At 41.9% G+C, this 18524-nt stretch overlaps 1 protein-coding gene across 4 annotated transcripts in view; it reads right to left on the reverse strand.

Moving 5' to 3' along the window:
* Nucleotides 1-1835: 1835 nt before the first annotated feature.
* MID2 (midline 2) overlaps nt 1836-18524 on the reverse strand; it is a 97265-nt gene continuing 80576 nt past the window's right edge. For 2 of the 4 annotated variants that reach the window (XM_032392734.1, XM_032392733.1), the window contains exons 6-10: nt 17422-17549; nt 16330-16473; nt 8731-8892; nt 7095-7302; nt 1836-6707 (exon numbers count right to left, since the gene is read on the reverse strand). In XM_032392734.1, coding sequence (XP_032248625.1) covers nt 6305-6707; nt 7095-7302; nt 8731-8892; nt 16330-16473; nt 17422-17549 — 1045 coding nt within the window. In that variant the 3' untranslated portion in view covers nt 1836-6304. Of the gene's footprint in view, nt 6708-7094; nt 7303-8730; nt 8893-16239; nt 16474-17421; nt 17550-18524 lie in introns of all 4 variants that reach the window. The other 2 variants (XM_032392735.1, XM_032392732.1) reach the window with 1 other exon arrangement.

The following is an 18524-nucleotide window of genomic DNA, read 5'->3' on the forward strand; positions in this document are numbered from 1 at the left end:
CTTGACAGCTGCTTGCTGTGAATTGCACATTTCTGGTGTATCACAACACCCTCCCTTATCACCAAGGGAGTTAAGCTGGGCAAAAAGATGTGTAGATCATAATGGCTTTTTCCTGCCACTGGACATGAAAGAGAAAACCAGCCCAAATTCCATTTTCTGGGACTTCAATCTGGCTGGAGGAGTAGCAGATCCTCTGCATTCTGTGGACAAGGCTACCCTGACATAGGACATACATAGTAAATGCTAGTAGAGTTAAAGTAGAAGTAGAGTTAAAGACAACCCAAATATGTCTCCTACAAGCCTGCCAGAGCATTGCTGGCTGACCCTTTCAAACCTGCAAGTCTACAGCTTGCCCTCCCCACCTTGTCCAAACCCCCAGATTGGACAACAAAAGCATTGTCTCTAGAAGGCTCTTGTTAACATTTTCTTATTTTCTGAGAAGGAAGGAAGAGGTAGAGTGAGAAGCTGGAGGAGGTGTGAATTTCCCCCATCCTCCTCCATTAGCACATTATCGACGGCTAATTTATTAGTTCTTGTAATTATTCCCTTTGAAGAAGACTGGCCTTAAAAAACGGTTGCCTGTTACAAAGAGGCAATTGTGGGGATGCCGGACCAGAGATATGTGCCCAGGAGGGATTATACAAGTGGTGCTGTGAAGTTCACCTAAGACAGACTTCATAGTGTACAAGGTGGCCTGCTTGTCATTCTGCTTATCAGGTTCTATTTCTATTCAATCAGCATTTACTATGCATGTCCTATGTGCAAGTCTGGTAAGAGCTTCTACTCTCACCCCTGTGTCTTCTGTAAAGGCTTCCTTTTTCAGCTACCATGAGTAATTTGAGTTTGTAGGTTAAAAACTATCTGGGATGAATTATTGAATTGGATGCCCCACTAGATTATAAATGTTAGGAATACTTTTTTCATGTTAGTATGTCCCCCAGAGAAATGAGAGGAATACTGGGAACACAATGAATGCCTCTTGAATGACCCGTCCAGGCCAGTCACAATTGTAATTTGCATATCATGCCCAACAGTTATAGGAAGACCACCTTGATCCTCCACCCCTGGAAATTCACAGTGGAGGAGAGTCATTCTCATTAGCTATCATGCTGTATACATTTCCACTGTCCATGTAACAACCGACTTGATGGCCTCTGTAACTCCTAATCTTTATAAACAGATCACCTCACCCCCACCTACAGGCTCAGTTTCACTGGGACTCCAGGAGGAACCCTATTCCTAGGTAGGGGAACATAAAGAACCCCGTATCTTCTCTGGCCTGGCCTATCAAATAGAACCAGACTTTCCAAACGTCACATCCCAATCTTAGCTGTGGGTAATAGCCCCATATTTGGCCTTTGCCTAGGTTGCTCTCCAGTTAGACCACTAGGGCCCTGATATTCCAAATTCTTGTCTCTTTTATATTTTAATCTTCTTGTGTTGGGGCCATCATTTCTATAGGCCCTTGTTCTGACAACCTATTTCAAGTCACTTCTGGCCCTACTCGGACCTTAACCAATAGGTTCCAGCTGTGGGATTTTCTTTGTTATTCCTGAATTCCCAGTTTCTGCTTCAATCCCTAAAAAGTAATGTGCGTGTCTCTTTGGGCCTTGTACCTTCATTTCTTTAGTCTTCCTGACTGTTGTCTGCTCCTGGAAACCAGTCTTCATGATGGGATCCCGATTTCTGGACCCCCTGGATCTTCTCTGCCCAGATCTCTACCTTTTATATGGTATCTGATTTCCCCCAAGTCATTTAGACAATTCCAGTAACCCACGGCCATCTTTCTTTTCATCTTCCCCCAATTTAAACCCCAGTGAAAGACAATCGAGAACTCATGAATACATATATATTTATTTAATTCATAATATAGCATTTTGGATGGCTGGGATATTTTAGAAGGATGAGGCTGTGTAATCCACAGATGCTCAGATTTCTGTCACTAGGAGAGACACTATTGGTCCAGAGCTCCCAGTACAAACAAGCCTGGGATAAAATATTCAATAAAAAATAGTCCGACAATAGTCTAATAAATATTCTAGCCAACAACAACAACACAGTATATGTCTGAAGCTGGCAGACCAGACTGTAAAAGGCAGTTTTACCTGCCCTGATGGCGGTCCACCTGGCCAACTTGTAATACACAGCCAAATACAGCCAACAGCTCCAAGGCTGCAATTGGCTTCAGGAATTGAAATAAGCATGGGAGTGGTTCTTATCTGTCAGCCTCACATTTCCATTCTGTAGAGGAAAGGGTATCAAATATTTGAGCTTATCAAAAAGTCCATCCATGGATTGCTCCATCCAGGTAGTCATATATAAATATGTAAACCATGGAAGCTTAGAAAATTCACCTAGTGTATTTAAGCTGAAAAGAACATAAAAGTGATTTTGCTGAAATCTGAATTTCACTGCATCCAAAGTTACACAATGGAATTACATGGTAAAAACACATACAGATGCAGCAATTCTTACAAGTAGTCACAACTCCAATGTGGCATTAAAATTTCTTTCATATTCTCAAAACAGGTTTAACTTTATTTTGATTAATTTTGTGCTTTCTTCAATAAGACAATATAAAAAAGTGGAAACAAGCATAAATTGCAGACAGAAAGAATAATTTGCTAGCAGAAAGGATCGTAGGGGAATAGATTGAGTAGGGCAACAACAATGAAAACTGAGGGCGTCACCTTCCTTGAAGATGTTAAATACAGGTCCTATTCCCTTTGTCCAACTGGGTTTATTTTTGCTAGAGGCAGTCAATAAGGTCCCTGGCATTGCCACAATCTATGAAAGCCTTGAAGTCTCCAGGACTCACCACACCCCCCACAGGTGTACTTTACCACCATGTTGTTTCTTGGAAAGCACTTTTCATTATTTGGCTCAGAAACGTCATTGCTTACCTCAAACCCAGTTTAATTTCCTGCATTATTCAGTAGGTTAAGCTCTGAGTGATTTTTGGCTGTAGCCCAAACTTAAATCCACCTTCAAAGAACGAAGTTTGAAAAGATTGGAAAGTTCTTGAAAAGAATGGTGCCACATGCTCTAGACAATTCCCCAAGTTAACTTCCAAAGAGCTTCTGAGGCAGACAATAGTCATTTATATGTATGAGTCCTGGGACATTTGCAAAATAATATTAACATAGCCCAATGGAGAAGTAACCAAAATTTCTGCCCAGGAAATAACAAACACCGGTATGGATATCAGAGTACAACAGGGAAACTTTGCTTATTCATTCGTCATTCATACATTCATTCAATAAACATTAGTCAGGCAACCACTCTGTTCCACACACCATGCCGAGTATTAAAAAATACAACAACAACAAAAGACACAGTCCCTGCCCTCAAGGTATTCACAGTCTAGTAGGGAAGATGATTATTATACATCAGAATTACCTGGGAACCTGTTCAAAATGTAAAATTCCACTTATGTGCCCAGATAGTCCAATTAAGTAGATCAGGGGTGGGGTCTAGGATCAATTGTTTTAACAAACACCAAAGGTGACTCTAACAGGCGGTCTAAGGACCAGACTTTGAAAAACACTGCTGTGCAAGGTGATTATTGCTGAGAAGGGGGTGGGGAACGCTCAGGGTGCCATGAGAGCTCAGATGAGAACATACCCCAGTCTAGGGGCAGGGGGAGGGGGTCAAGAGTTAATCTGGTTGAGAGGGGCAGGGTGGGGAAAGGTAGTCTAGGCTAGGGTCAAATGTAAGGAGGGAAAATTGAAGCTTTGTCCCAGGCCACTAAAACCTAAAGGGCCCAAAAAAATGAATAGCTGGGGAGCCCCGAGGATAAGGTAAAGGGAATTGGACTGGGGTGGAGGGGGTGTGTTCTGCATTTATAGCATTTTCACACGATTCCCTCAATGTCAGAACAATTCCTGTTCACTCTGGGCATCAGAACTTTTAGTAATGTTTCTATTCTAGGCCCAGAGAACAACTTGTATGAAGAGTTGACCTTGTCTAGAGTAACAAGTGGAAGGAGGAAAGTGGCAAAGGATGCAGCTGGGAAAGCAAACGGGGACCTGAAAAGCCAAACCCTAGGTAAATGGGACCTTCTACTGAATGCTATGGGAGCCAGTGAGAGGTTTTCTGAAGGGGGGGGTGGGGTGGGGAAATCATTTCTTTTGTTTAAAAACTGGGGGCTAAGCCCTCGAGGAGAGACCAGAGTAACTGAGAAATGAAAGGCATCATTTTAAAGCACCGCTACACTGTACTGGGACCGGGGCCGGGAGGAGGAGGTTAATATTTCTTGTGCACTTCACTACATGCCAGGTGCTGTGCTAGGCAGTTTACATGTGCTATCTTTTGAAATCTTTGCAACAGCCTTGTGAGGTAGGTATTATTTTACAGAAGAGGAAACAGAGGCTCGGAGAAGTGACGTGCATACCCCAGGTCACACCGCTAGGAAATGGCAGAAGAACTCGGATTATTTTAGTCCAAAGGCTTTCCACGGCAGCAAGCTAGCTCCCAGCACTGCTGGATCTGACTGAGGTTGCACCTTTCCTAATTAGCAGAAATGACATACAGTTTTTTCAACCAAAAGGCCGATGTTGCTGCTAGATAACATAAGTTTGAGCCTGCCCTCTGTATGCGCATCAGTCCTGCTTTCCCTGTTAGGTGAACAGACAATACAAAGCTGTTATTTAGGGGATTTATATAGATATTTTGTCTCTCCTACAGAATAGTAAGGCATTTGACAGCAAGGGACGTGTTTTTATCAATACATCAGCAGCAGAGTGGTACCCAGCATCTAGTAGTTTGTTGAATGAATGAATGAATGAATGTCCACCGAGGTGGTCGGAAGGAAGAGGGGAGACGTTTTGGCATTGTTTCAAGGCTCGTCTGGTGGCTTGGGACAGCTACCGCTTTGTACAAAAGTAATATTTTTGCAACTCCCGAGAAGTAGACTCCTTGAGGTGGACTTATCTCCTGGGAAGGAGAAAGCTCTGGTTCTGACATCCCCAGTCCCTGCGGTGGAACTGACAAAAGCACACACCGTAAAACTTGATGCCCTTCAACAATAGCGAGGAAGACTGGGATGGATGAAAGTTATATTTGCATTTGCCACTGAAGGGTCCGCTAAGCAGATGACTAGTGTAAACAAGATCGCAAGAGGAACGATTCTTTAACCTGTTTAGTAAAACAGACTGGTCTCCGGCATTCTGAAGCACTTCAGAAGTGTTTTATCCGAAAATACAAGTATATTTATATGCAAATGGTTGTTTCATCTAGAACACTCCATTCTTCCTGATTAAGTAAATAAAGTTCCTAAAGAACATCCATTATGCAACTCTTTTTTTTTTTTTTTAGCCTAATTCTAGTAACTGTATGTATTTGAGAGGAATAAGACGGTATTTCTTTGAGACATTCTGTGACGGAATTTTTAACAATTCAAAGGAACCTCCTCCATTAAGTAGCCTCAGTGAAACTGTGCTTCTACTTGGATCAGTTTTCTATCCAGCAATAGCATCTCTTGTGCAATCTTGTCCCCCAATCTCTCCTAATCCACCTTAGAGCTCTTCCGACCATCTATGTCATTATTGCACGTGTGTGTGTGACAGGAGGGAGAATGGGACGGATGGATGGAGGGAGGGAGGAAATGTTGGCCTGATTTTGATGATGTTCCCTTTAGGGGACAAAAATGAACGATATAACTTAATTTTCCTTCCAGTATATTTCTCACTCAAATGAGCAAATCAAAAAATTTATTATGTATATATAATTATAAAATGAATACATAACATATATTATGTATTCATTTTATATATATATTATATATACACATACATGTTCTTCATATAATAAATCCTTGATTGTAGGCTTTTTATCAAAAACTACATATAATATGTGATCCTTCGACACTTCAAAATTCTACTTGGCCAAACTGGCCAGTGCCAGAAAGGCTGACACCCTCCACACACACCTTTCCAGCTGGCTAGCCCCTTGTTCAGAGCATCTTTCTACATTATTTACTTAGAATTATCCTAATTCCTTCCAATATCATTTATACTCCTAAATCACTGGGAATTTTTAATTCTCCAATGATAAGAGAGGTATTCTCTAAATTTCTCCTCCAATGGCTTGAACCCAGACTCCTCAGATAATTCGTTCTGAGAGACTCAATACATTAATTCGAATATAAGCGTTAATGCACGAAAATTAAATCTATAATATCTAGTTATTTTGGATGCTTCAGATGAACTTTATTTTGTATCTTGTATATTGGACACTAACTGAGGTTTAGGAGGGGAAGAACTGCTGGACTGGAGAGCCAGTGAATTATACACTCTCTGGAAACTTAATGGCAAGCTTTCATCCCAGAAACATAAGGGGATTCTTGAGGCCTGCAGTTGCATTCCTGCCGCTCAGGATAATCAATAAAATCTGGGGCAGGCAAGCCAGACAGGATCATTAGGGATTTGTTCCAGATTGTGAATGTTGGGCAAACTGGAAGAATGAAGGTCACGTCAAAAGTATGAAGATGGAGAGAGTTAGCTGGGTCATAGAAAGACAGCATGTTGTTGTCATAATCCAGAAGAACACCAAGACGTTTCAACTGTGGGGGCACATCCACCAGCATTTCCTTGTTGTTATGTCTCACTACAAAGTTACTGTTGCATCGAGAGAAGACCCACGAGGAGGCGTTCTTGCCAATCCATTCATTCTTGGGAGCTGATTTGTAGGCAATACCAATTGCATACCTGTGAGACCGTTGAAAGGAGAGAGAAATAAACACTTATGAATGATCTGAGTGGTACTAGGCACCATATGGGATATATAAGAAATCTGACGCATGCTTCTTCCTTTACTAAATAGTTTACATTTAGACCCATAATGTTGATAGCACGAGGGCTTTACGAAGTCAGCAGTTAGAGCGCTGGAGGAATTTCCAACTCCTGGCCCAGTGTATTTCCCAAGATTTTATATTTTTTGGTTTTGTGACAGCTGGCCAATTTTACTAGGCGTGGTTTTCATCACCTGCCTCTTAACCTTGACCTGCGGGTACTATGTTCGTGCTATGGACCTGGATCTCCCAGGAACCTAATGGCAGGAAAAGAGGAGAAAAAATAAAAGTGGGATCTACTCACCAGGTGGAGGAGCCCATGACCACCTCCCAGTAGTGGCAGCCACTGTCAATGAATATATTTCCCGCTGCTCCGTAGCAGCCTGTGCCACTAAACCTCTCCGGGGTATGGCTCTTCTTCAGAGAGCTCTCATCCTTCTCCATCTGCAGCCCATCATTGGAGATCTTCAACTTCTTGTGAGTCATTTTGGGATCCAGTTTAAAGGGTTGGCCTGAAAAAAAGTAAAAAAAAAAAAAAAAAAAAGACAATGCATGGGAAAGTATTTAAGAATGCCATCTCTGTCCTCCAGGACTATCGCTACCAGGGGATTCTTGATAGGACGATCATTCTTGGGCCCGTGCAAGTTGGCTGCTATTTGGATTATATTAAGGAAGTAGGGCCTGAAGCCACCATTTTCAATAAAACAAGAATAAGCTGCCTCCCTCAACGGGTTATCAAATTAAGAGGGGGCTCTCGGGCTTTCATGTTCTCAGGTATGTTTTATACTCTGCTTTATTTCAGTGGGTGGCTTGGGATCTGAGTAGGTCTTGGGGGAAGGAGTATTTGAGGTGAGACAAAGTGAGGGGAACTGATGAGGTCATTGCTGGTTGGTGGCAGAACAAAAAAAAAATGAGAAGAACTCAGTGAAGACCATCTTTCTACTCTCTTACAATGGGGATGTAAATAACATATCATTAGGTAACTTCGTTAGAGTGACTGATGGATCAGGAATGATCAGAGAACACATTTGTTGTGTAGGATCATTCGTGAGAGAGGATTCCTTATAACCATATGATGAAACAAATGACTAGAATCCAATTGCTGGGTATGGCAAGAGGTGTATTATACAAAATGGGTCCATGGCAGACACTGTTGGTGAACACACTCCCCCTTCTCCTCTTTCACCATAGAGGCCAGAAAAGCGAGATATTCTAGCCTCTCTTGCTGCTAGGGGTGGCTAGTAAGATGGAAGTAGATGGAAACAGAAGTCAGACAGGGTTGGGGACACTTCTGGAAAAGTGCCAGGCTTTCCCAATAGAAGAGATAGCCATCCTGTGCACCAACCCTCTCCCCTTCTTCCTATCTTAAGAGGAAATATGGCATCTGGCGGTCACAAGGGCCGTATTGTGGCCATGTAACAGTAAGTCAATACCCAAAGGGAGAAGGAGCTTGGGTCTGTGACAACATCACAGAACCAGCTGCTGCACTGGCCCGAACTGCCTACCCTCAAGCTTCTTGCTATGTGAGAAAGAGAAAAAAAAAATACTGTTTTAGCTACTCACAAATACTATTTGTTAAGCCGAGTTAGTTGGATTTCCCATCACCTTAGGTCAGAAGCATTCCTAACAGGTATGGCTTCTCTGCAGAAGGATTCTACCAGATTATTCCAAACAGTGCTGCCTTACACAACTGTTCCCCTAGCATGGGATGGGGTGCAGAGAAAACCCCTTTACTAACACCCTCCCCAAACACCAGCTACTACTACATATACTTTGTGTACATCTTTGTGTTCATGTATTTCCCAAGGGCACCAACAAACCCTGCGCCCAAAGCATAGACTATTAAAGCTCCTCTACTCAGTGCCTCCGCTCTCTTGCACTGCTGTGGGTCCCTGCGGAGAGGAAAACGGAGCTCTCCTTTTGGAATCACCCCAACGTACTATTTGTTTTTAGTCGGGTGGGTTCACTGTTCCGGCTGCCTGCTTGGTTTATGGCTTTAACAATGAAGATGTAGCGGGTCCCGCTCTGAAGTCCATGCACTGTGTAGTGGTTCTGTTTAATGTTGGGCACAATCATCCAGCTATCCACTGAATTGTACAGGCCTGTGGAGGGAGGGAGGGAGACAAGGACATTAACCAGGAGGTAATAGAGATAGGATGAGAAGCACATTGAAAATTCATCAAAAGCCCCCCTGACCTCCGCTACCACCACCGAAAAAAAAAAAAAAAAAGTGAATTTCATTTTGTTTTCTTTTGAGTCCCAGGAGACAGAGTGAGCTAAATATCTCCTGTCTCTTTCCTCCCACGGAGCTAGGCTTACACCAGGCTCCTTGCCTCTGGCAGTTGAATGCCACCACTAGTGAAAATTAGGTGACTTCAGTTTTCTGCCCGATAATATGGGAAAGGCCACTCTACAAAAGTCACAGAATCATCACTTTCATGGAGTCTCTGGATCTTTACACCCAAGGTCCAATCCTCTGACAGCTGAGCCTGGCCTGGTATGGATGGAGAGGCGCTGGGCAGAGAGCACAGGAACATGGAATCTCAGAGCCAACAGGACACCTACATGCCCTATTTCCCTCATTTTACAAATGGGAAACTAAGATTGAGAGAAGAAAAGTGACTTGCCCAAGGCCACAGACAGATGGTCATGGTGCTGAGTATAACCCTGGTCTCTCACCCTAGTCCACTGCGCTCTCCACTCCGTGACAATTCATGAGGTGGACACAATGTTGCTTTGTCCCTGCAAGGTAGCGAAGCTTTCAGGGCTTATGGCTCATCTCTCCCACCCCCTCCTGGGCTCCAAGGTATCATAGAGAGGCCAAGGAGATGGCATGAGAACCAAAGCAAACATTACCGTCTCCTCACTTGACACTACCCATTTTTGCCCCTTCCTGGTTCTAATACCCATTTGAGGTTGGGTGGTCCAGGAGCACATTGTTGCCTGGAACCTTCTTCCCTCCCAAACTCAGAGATCTAGGTTTCTGCTTTCGAAACTCTTTGGACCATAAACACTGACTTAAACAGAGAAAAATGTGCATAATTAAAAACATGTATTTGGCTAACTGTGAGTAAAAGAGGAGTTGACGTTCTGGTTTATGAATTATCGAGGTTTCTCTGTTCTGTTATCTGCTTTTCAATCAGTTTACTGCTTTTTAACCACCATTCTAGCAAAGCATGCAAAGGAATGGGCAAGGAAAATGAGCAGTGAATTTAGTCACTTCTATGCAGCACTCGTAAAGGAATTAGTGAGGCTGAAAATTAAAAATAATCATGAGTGTTTTAGAAAAAAATAATCATGAGTGTTTTGAAAGAGATCTGATCATGAGGGCTTTATAATGAATTTGGTGGGAAGTTGAAAAAGTCTCAAATAAAACTAGAAAAAGAAGCATAATGGAGGGCAAACAGAGATGTTCTAGAAAGAATAACTGGTGAAGATGCTCAGTCATGCTCATGAAAAGAGAAGAAGGATAAGGGCCAGGAATAATGTTGGAGGGCTTGGTTATCCATGTACCAATTCACAGTATGAATCATAAACTGCACATTGAATTTTAATACAAAGAGAGAAATAAATGGTCTTCCACATATGCTTCTAACAATACAAAACAAAAGACCGAACTTCACAATGAAGTACTATGTAGCTATGAAAAAGAATGAGGAAGATCGCAATTAACTGATATGGAATAATTTCCAGGGTATACTGTTAGTTGAAAAAAAGCAAATTGCAGAAGAGCATGGATAGTATGCTATTTTTTTTTTTTTTTGCAAGAAAGAAAGGCAAATAAGAGAACATACATATATTTGAAGTCGGTGGGCAAAGGGATGGGGTAAGGGCATGGGATTAAAAAGATAGGGGAGAGAAGGGCACTTGTTTGAATACACCTTTTCTGTCTCGTTTTCCCTTTGGGAAACACCCTGTTGCCTTACAAATTCAGAAAAGCGCAATTAAATCAATACGAATGGGAAGAGTGGGGACAAAAACTGAAGGCAAGTGAAACAAATGAACCCAACTGCACTTCAGATGAAAAACAACCACACCAAGGGGAAGGGGGAAGGAGGAGGACTGAAAACAAATCCTGAACTATTGTTTGTTTCTGTCATGGTATGGGCAAAGCACTAAGATTGAGAGAAGAAAAGTGACTTGTAAACTGTTAGATACATTACGGGATTAAGCAAATGAGCACGTGTGTTGATGTCGTTGGGAGCCAGGGTTCTCACTGTGAAGTCGGAACGTACCAATATGGAACGGGGGAAGGCAAGAAAGAACCCGTGAGCATGGACTGGAATTGGAGGTACTGGTATGAACTCTTGATTTCTATAGATGTGTGTGTGTGTGTGTGTGTCTGTGTGTGTATCCATATGTGCACGTATGTTAGGTGTGTGCATCTGTATATTACGCGGGTGCGTATGTATACATACATGGGTACATGTGTGTGTTTCTAGTACCCAGATCTTGTTCTCTAATAACATCCTCCCATTAAAAGGAACCAGGGTTCCTTGGAAAAATGGCTGATTTCAAGGCTGGGGCAGGAAAAGGTCAATATGAGCCTAGAATCTTTTGTTCTGCTAGAAGTAAAGTGCTCAAGAAAATGATGGGAGAATTTAAGGACCCAGGAGTCAGCTTAAACGGTCCTTACTGGCTCAATCTGGACAATCTGAGCATCAAAATAAGCAAGGGCAGTGAAGAATTATAAACCACTAAAGAAAGAGAATTCATGAGTCCATACTGAGAAGTAGATAAATAGAGGGTGGGGCTTTTGCTTACAGTAGAATGCAGAGTGCCAACTAGTAAATGGGGGAGGGAACGCTCATTTGGAAAATCATCATTTTGCAATCGTCAGAGTAAAGACTGGACCAGGCAAGAATTTTTGACTGATGCTAAAACAGGAGTGGGGGCAGGATGGGTTTGATGAGGAAGCAGGACATTTTCATTGTCTCAAAGTATCACCACATGGATTGCTTATTAGTTGCAAAAAGAAAAGTAGTAACTACGTGGTGAAGAAACCCAGCAACGCCTTCAACCAGCTGAACAAAATTAGCATCCCCAACGAAGGGCAAGTGGATATCACATGCCTCCACATGTGATGTCCTAAGGAGGATGCAACATCTCCAGTGCAGTATTCCAGACATGAATGCATAATCTGAATATAAATCGTGAGGAAACATCAGAGGAACCCAAAATAAGGGACAGTATAATAAAGAAATAAAAGGGGATTTTAGATGTCAATGTCGTTAAAGACAAAGAAAGGCTGAGGAAGTGTTCCAGATTAAAGGGGGCTAGGGATAATTACAATTAAGTGCAATACCCGATCCTCGACTCTAAAGGACAATATCGGGTCCTTTATATGTTATAAAGGGTACTATTGGGTCAACTGTCAAAATTGGAATATGAATGGCGGGATCAGAAAAAGTATTGTATCAAATCTCTTCAAGTTGATAACCACACTGTAGTTATATAAGAGTTTCCTTATTCTTAGAAAACCTACACTGAAGAATTTAGTGGTCAAAGGTCATGATGTATGCAATTTACTCTCAAATGGTTCAGAAATAGAGAGAGATGGGGACTTCTAGCAAATTATAAAGGAAATGGGACAAAATATTAACAACAGATGAATCTGGGTAAAGAGTATATGGGCATTCTTTGTGCTACTCTTACAACTTTTCTGTAATTTTGAAACCATTTCTAAATTTTGAAAAGGTAAAAAGAGGATTTTCTGGGTATCAATGGGACTTGGCGAGATGGGGTTGAGGAGTGAATTCTGGTAATGGAAGTATATACCTTGTTCAAACAGGAAAGACCACAATATGGAAATCCATGAACCCGAGTCTAAATGTGTGGTGGAGAACATTTGCATGGAAATGAAAAGGAGAGGAAACAGAAGTTTTATCTTTGTGGCAGTATGTTACAGGCTGCCTGGCCAGACAGAGGGTATAGCCAGTGCTTTCAAAATGCAAAACACAAAATTGAAATAGAGGAAAGATAGACAGTAATGGGGAAGACAATCAGCCAAACATCTGTTTGAATTCAGCTAACAGCATCATCGGAAACATTATTGGGTTGTGCCCATTCCAAATCTTAGAGGAGGTGGGGAGATAGTTACAGATGAAGGGAGAAAGCTAAAAAAAAAAAAAAGAAAAGGAAAGAAAGAAAGAAAGAAAGAAAGAAAGAAAGAAAGAAAAGAAAGAAAAGAAAGAAAGAAAGAAAGAAAGAAAGAAAGAAAGAAAGAAAGAAAGAAAAGCAAAAAGAAAAATAAGGGGAATAGCTTCTCCAGACAAAATTCTAGTCGACAAGGAAGAAATTTCTGGTTAAAGAAAATGTGGAGTTTGATTATTTTAAGATTCCTCATATAAATGGTATCACGTAGTATTTGTCTTTCTGTGTCTGGCTTATTTCACTTAGCATAATGCCCTCCAGGTTCATCCATGTTGTCACAAATGGCAGAATTTCCTTCTTTTTTAAGATTGAACTATATTTTATTATATGGACATACCACATTTTCTTTGTCTGTTGATCTGTTGAGGGACAACTTTTTGAATGCCGATTATATATCAACAAAGTGGTTTAAGAAGAGAAAATGTGGAAAAAACCTCAAGGGAAAGTAACTCTCAGAGCCAAGGTTCAATCAACAGTGGCAGAACAGTGGTAGGCCAGACCGACAGATAAGGGTAGGACCTTGAATCTTCATGAATATTCCCAGTAAAATAGTCTCATCTTTTTTTAAAAGATTTTATTTATTTATTTATTTATTTGGGGGGGGGGGTGGGACAAGCAAACTCCCTGCTGAGCTCAGAGCCCAACATGGGGCTCGATCCCAGGATCCTGAGATCATGACCATGAGCCACAATCAAGAGTCAGAGGCTCAACCTACTGAGCCACCCAGGGGCACCTAAAATAGTTTCATCTCATCTGCCCATTGCCAGACAGAATTTTGCTCAGGGCTCTGTCCCTATCCTATTCCACTTGACTGGAAGAAGACAGAGAAGGCAGGCTGGGAAGGCAGAAACTGGATTTAAAAGGATTTTGGCAGGCTGGAATGTGAAGTCAAAGCTAACCAGACAAAATGTAATAGGGATGAATTCAAGGTGTTGCATTTCGGTTTAGACAATCAAGGATTTGAAAGACCTAGGGATTCCAAGTGACTACATGCTCAGTAGTCAATACTCAGTCGTCAATGTGACTACTGGAATAAAAAGGTTCGGGGCTGGGGGGCATCAGCTAATGTATAAGAGAAATAATCCAGCTGTCTTCTGTGGTGGTCAGACCACTTTTGGAGTACTGTATTCACTTTTTTGACAGCGCATTTTTTAAAGATTTTATTCATTTATTTTAGAGAGAGAAAGCACAAGCGGGAGAGGCAGGGGGAGAGAGAATCTCAAGCAGACTCCATGATGAGCACAGAGCCCGATGCGGGACCGGATCCCAGGACACTGAGATCATGACCTGAGCCAAAATGAAGAGTCGGGTGCTTAACCAGTTGAGCCACCCAGGCGCCCCTTGACGGTGCATTTTATAAAGCACTTTGACACACAGGAGTATGTTCCTAAAAAGGATACCATGACAGTAAAGGGCCTGAAACCATGTCACATAAGGAGCGATTCAAAGAACTAAGGATGTTTAGCCTGGAAAGGAGAAAATTTAGACGGGACGTACACGAGAGCTACCTAAAGTTATCTGAAGAACTGTCATGGAGAGATGAATCAGGTTCATTAGTGAGGCACAAAAGGGCAGGACTGGGACTAATCAGTAGCTGTGGGTTTAATTCAAGAAACATTAAGCTTGAAGTCTGACAGGCTTGCGTTCGGACCTTGACTCCATGAGTTTGTAGCTCTGTGACCTTGGGCAACTCATTTCATTTGAACCTCAGCTTCTTCATCCATAAAATAGAATTAGTATTATCTATTTCATAAGGCTAAGGAAGAACTCATGAGGACTCAGTGAGATGATGTATGTGGGAGCGTTTATAAATGACAAAGCAGAATGCACGTATCAATTCTTATTGTCGTTGTTATTTACCAGGAGGAAGAGTTAGGCCCTCCATAAGGAAGCCCTGACAATTTGTTTATAGCTGCACAACGCACTGAATGAGTTATTTTGTTAGAAGTGGGCTACCCATCCCTGGAACTGGAAATGTTCCAGTAGAGACAGGACAATCATCCACTGGGTGTCTGGTAGAAGGGAAGAAGGTTAGCCTAAAGGCCTTCTAAGGTTCCTTCCAATCCTAAGGCGCTATGATCCTATTGGCATTAAGAATTATCCTTTAAGTTCTTCTACAAAGGACTATATATCTTTGAAAAGGGAGAGGACAGCCTTTAGATCTTTGTCGCTTGCACTTATGTCTCAGCTCCCTGGAGACCACTGCCTTCCCCCTCTCAGGAAGGAGAAGCTCAGTTGCTGGCTGTAAGACTTGCCAGAGCAGGAGACAGACAGACAAGGGCAGGAAAGCATGTCAGGGAGGCCTTAGAGTGTGTGACTCCGTAAGCTGAAAAAAAAACACCTAGGAGCACAGCTGCCCAGGCCAAGTGGCTTAGGTTGGAGCTGCACGAGGCAAGTGTTTTTCGAGTGTGACCCCCAATGTCCTCTCACCTCCCCAGCCCACCATGTGGCCCAGCATTGGCACCAAACAGGAAAAGGAAGCCTATTGGGAGGGTTTCATTGGGAAAATTCCTCTCGTGTGGGCCTGCGAAGTGAGACACAGAAGCACAAGCACAAAGGTAAAAGAAATTACTACTTTGCAGCTCTGCGGGCTAGGGCGGGAACCCAGGGTGCACCTTAGGGTGGGAACTGGTTCCGGTCTCGAATCCCATTTTAATTCTGCTCTCCAGTTCTCCCCCGCACAGGGAGGGGAACTCACAGCCAGGTCCCTCTTATCTAGCCATCGATGAGTCAAGTTTCTATTCTGCCTCGTCTTGCTCCAATTCATCAGAAGGTGAAATCATAACATGTGAGCTCAGTGACTGCTTTTTGAACAGATTTCATTTTGTGGCCCACTGACACGTTTTTTGTATTTGGTGTCATTCTCGGAGGAGGGGGAGAGGGGGTACAGTGACAAAGGCAGAAGGCTTATCACTACAGTCGCTGACACAAATAGGTCCGGGAAAGGAAGTAGTCATCCTTGAACGTGATGTATTTTATCACGATAATGCAGTGGAAGAAGAGCCGAGGAGAGAGATGTTCACACACACAGAATCAGCAATGACGGTGGCGTGGTTACCCAGGAATGAATTCTGCGCTGGGTTCTGACTCAGGATGAGTAGAGTGACATGGATGAACTGAGGAAAGGCCAAGGATTACATACACAAATGGGAGTGGCCCCCGTGACTGCCCCAGCAAGGAAATACACACCTTGCTTGTCCACCCAGTAATATGGTCTTTGCAATGCCCTGGGGGAGCTTGCACTGTCTACGAGAAACACTATACTCAACAACCTGACATGTCTTACAAACACTTGCCTCGTGGCGCCCCGGCCAATCTTGAGCAGCTTACTGCTTCCTTACATTTCCTTATCTCTGGCCACAGGCCCCAACTACACCATGACTTACTGATGAAGTTAGCCTGGCCAGTGAATATGGTGTACTGAAGCTCATAGGAGCTGATGCTGAACTCATCATCCGAGATCCAGTGGACTGTAATGGTGTCATGGGAGGCCGTACAGAGCTCCTCTCGGATAGATGGTGGGTTTGGGGCTGTAAGGAAAGGTGGGAAAGCAGGTGAGAAAGGCACACTCTCTGTTCCGACACGTTAACGATTGTCACTCTTGCTGCCCAACTCAACATCTCATGGCGAGGAGGTTCTCTTCGTAAAAGAGAAGCGTTCGATGGAAGCCACATGCTGAGACCTCCAGTGGTCACGTGGTTTTCTTATTGCATGACCTTCGACCTGTTTCTTTTTATTTTAAAAAAGTTTTATCACTTATTCTGGGCAGGATGGCCAAGTGCAAATTAATATGCGTTCCCTCGTCTGTGAAATAAGGGATGATTGATCATTACCTCACAGATCTGTGGTACATATTTATACTATAAAATTAATACACAGTGTCTGGCATAAAGTAGTTGTTCAATAAATGACAGTTATTTTAATATGTTGACAAAAATAAGACCAATGCAAAGTTATTGTACGTGTGTATTTTTCTCATGAGGTGGCCATTCAATAATCCTGAAGGTAGCCAGCATTTTTCATAGGCTGTTTGCATCCCTCATTTCCTAAAATTGTTACACTTTTCGTCCTAATCTGCCAGATCCTCAAATTTCCTTAAAACAATTTGAATGGTACCTGTACCTATGCGGGCCATTCTTTAATATTCCATAATTGCCACCTGATTTCTAACCCCCTCAACAACAAGCAACAATATATTGCTGATAGGCTCATAAGGAGAAATCCATCAGCAATGTCTTGTTTTTTCTTGACCTTTAGGTATGATGGTATACCCGTCTGCCCCCAGAAATATTTGACACATCATCTTTCTTTTCTGTTACATGAGCTAAAGTATATTCTATCTAAAAGGATACATGTATTGTCTTAAAGGTTATAAAAGCATTTTCATTACAAATATTGTCCTGTTCTGATTACCTTAAAGTAAGAGAACACCAAAAGACAAGCATTAAAATGGGAAGGAAACCACAGTATTTTCACACCTGTTAAATAATCTAGCCCCTCCAGCAATTTCTTTTCTCTGGAAAAATCTAAAGCAAAGTTTTCAAAGGCATCATTAAAATTGATGTCTGGAATCAGAACTTGAGAAGATGCTGTTGCCATAGCGACCCTGGAAAAGAGAAAAAGTACATCAATATACATCAAAATCGGTTTGCAACCTTTATTCAATGTTTGATTTCTGGTTCAACAAGGTGAAAATAAATGACTCATAGGGCTTAATTCATTAAATGAAAAATATCATATCTGTGCTTTTCCAATGGAAACCATTTAAAATTTAATCATCAGGAACCAACTAAGGGTTATACCATATTTATTCACATATGTTCACCCCTCAAACACACTCCCCCATCCTGTCTTAATTTTGAGAAGTAAATACAGGATTTTTTCCCCTCTGCATCATTTTCCATCTGGCAGGCAGCATCAAAACTAGACCTCTGAAGGCTTGGTAAGAGCAGTTTGAGAGATTTTTTTTTCTCCCCCTCCATTTTTTTTATGCTAATAAACAAGCCAGCATGCTGGGGCTGAGTTCAAGCCTTCACCTGAATACTGTACTTTACTCACTCTTTTAAAACATTTGAATTTAATTTTATTATTATTTATTATGATTATATAATGCTATGCTAGTTTTATCTCCCCAGCTAGTTCTAAGCATCTCAAGAGCAGGATTTATATTTTGTACCTCTCATATCTTCCATGGTCTGTAACACAGTGTTGGACACATGGCAAACAATTGTTGAGTGAATAATGGAATGACTAACAACACAGCTGCTAACATTTACTGAGCATTTAGTAGATAGAAGAGACCATGTATGCACTTTATGTACATTGTTTAATTTACCTCTTGCCATAATCCTGCGCAGTAAATGTTATTTCCATTTTGTAAATGACAGTGAGATATAATGTAAGCAAGAAACGACACACAGAAAGCTTAACTAACTTGCCTAAAGTCACACAACCAGTAAGGGTCAGGAAAAAAAGAAATATAACTGAATCCATGTTCATTGGATTCTAAGCTCGATACTCTGAACCAATTTAGACAGCTCTTTCAAAAAAAAAAAATTAGGTAAATTTTTTTGTGCTTCAG

This window comes from Phoca vitulina, unplaced genomic scaffold (assembly GCF_004348235.1).
Source record: "Phoca vitulina isolate PV1807 unplaced genomic scaffold, GSC_HSeal_1.0 scaffold69, whole genome shotgun sequence".
Lineage (NCBI taxonomy): Eukaryota > Metazoa > Chordata > Mammalia > Carnivora > Phocidae > Phoca > Phoca vitulina.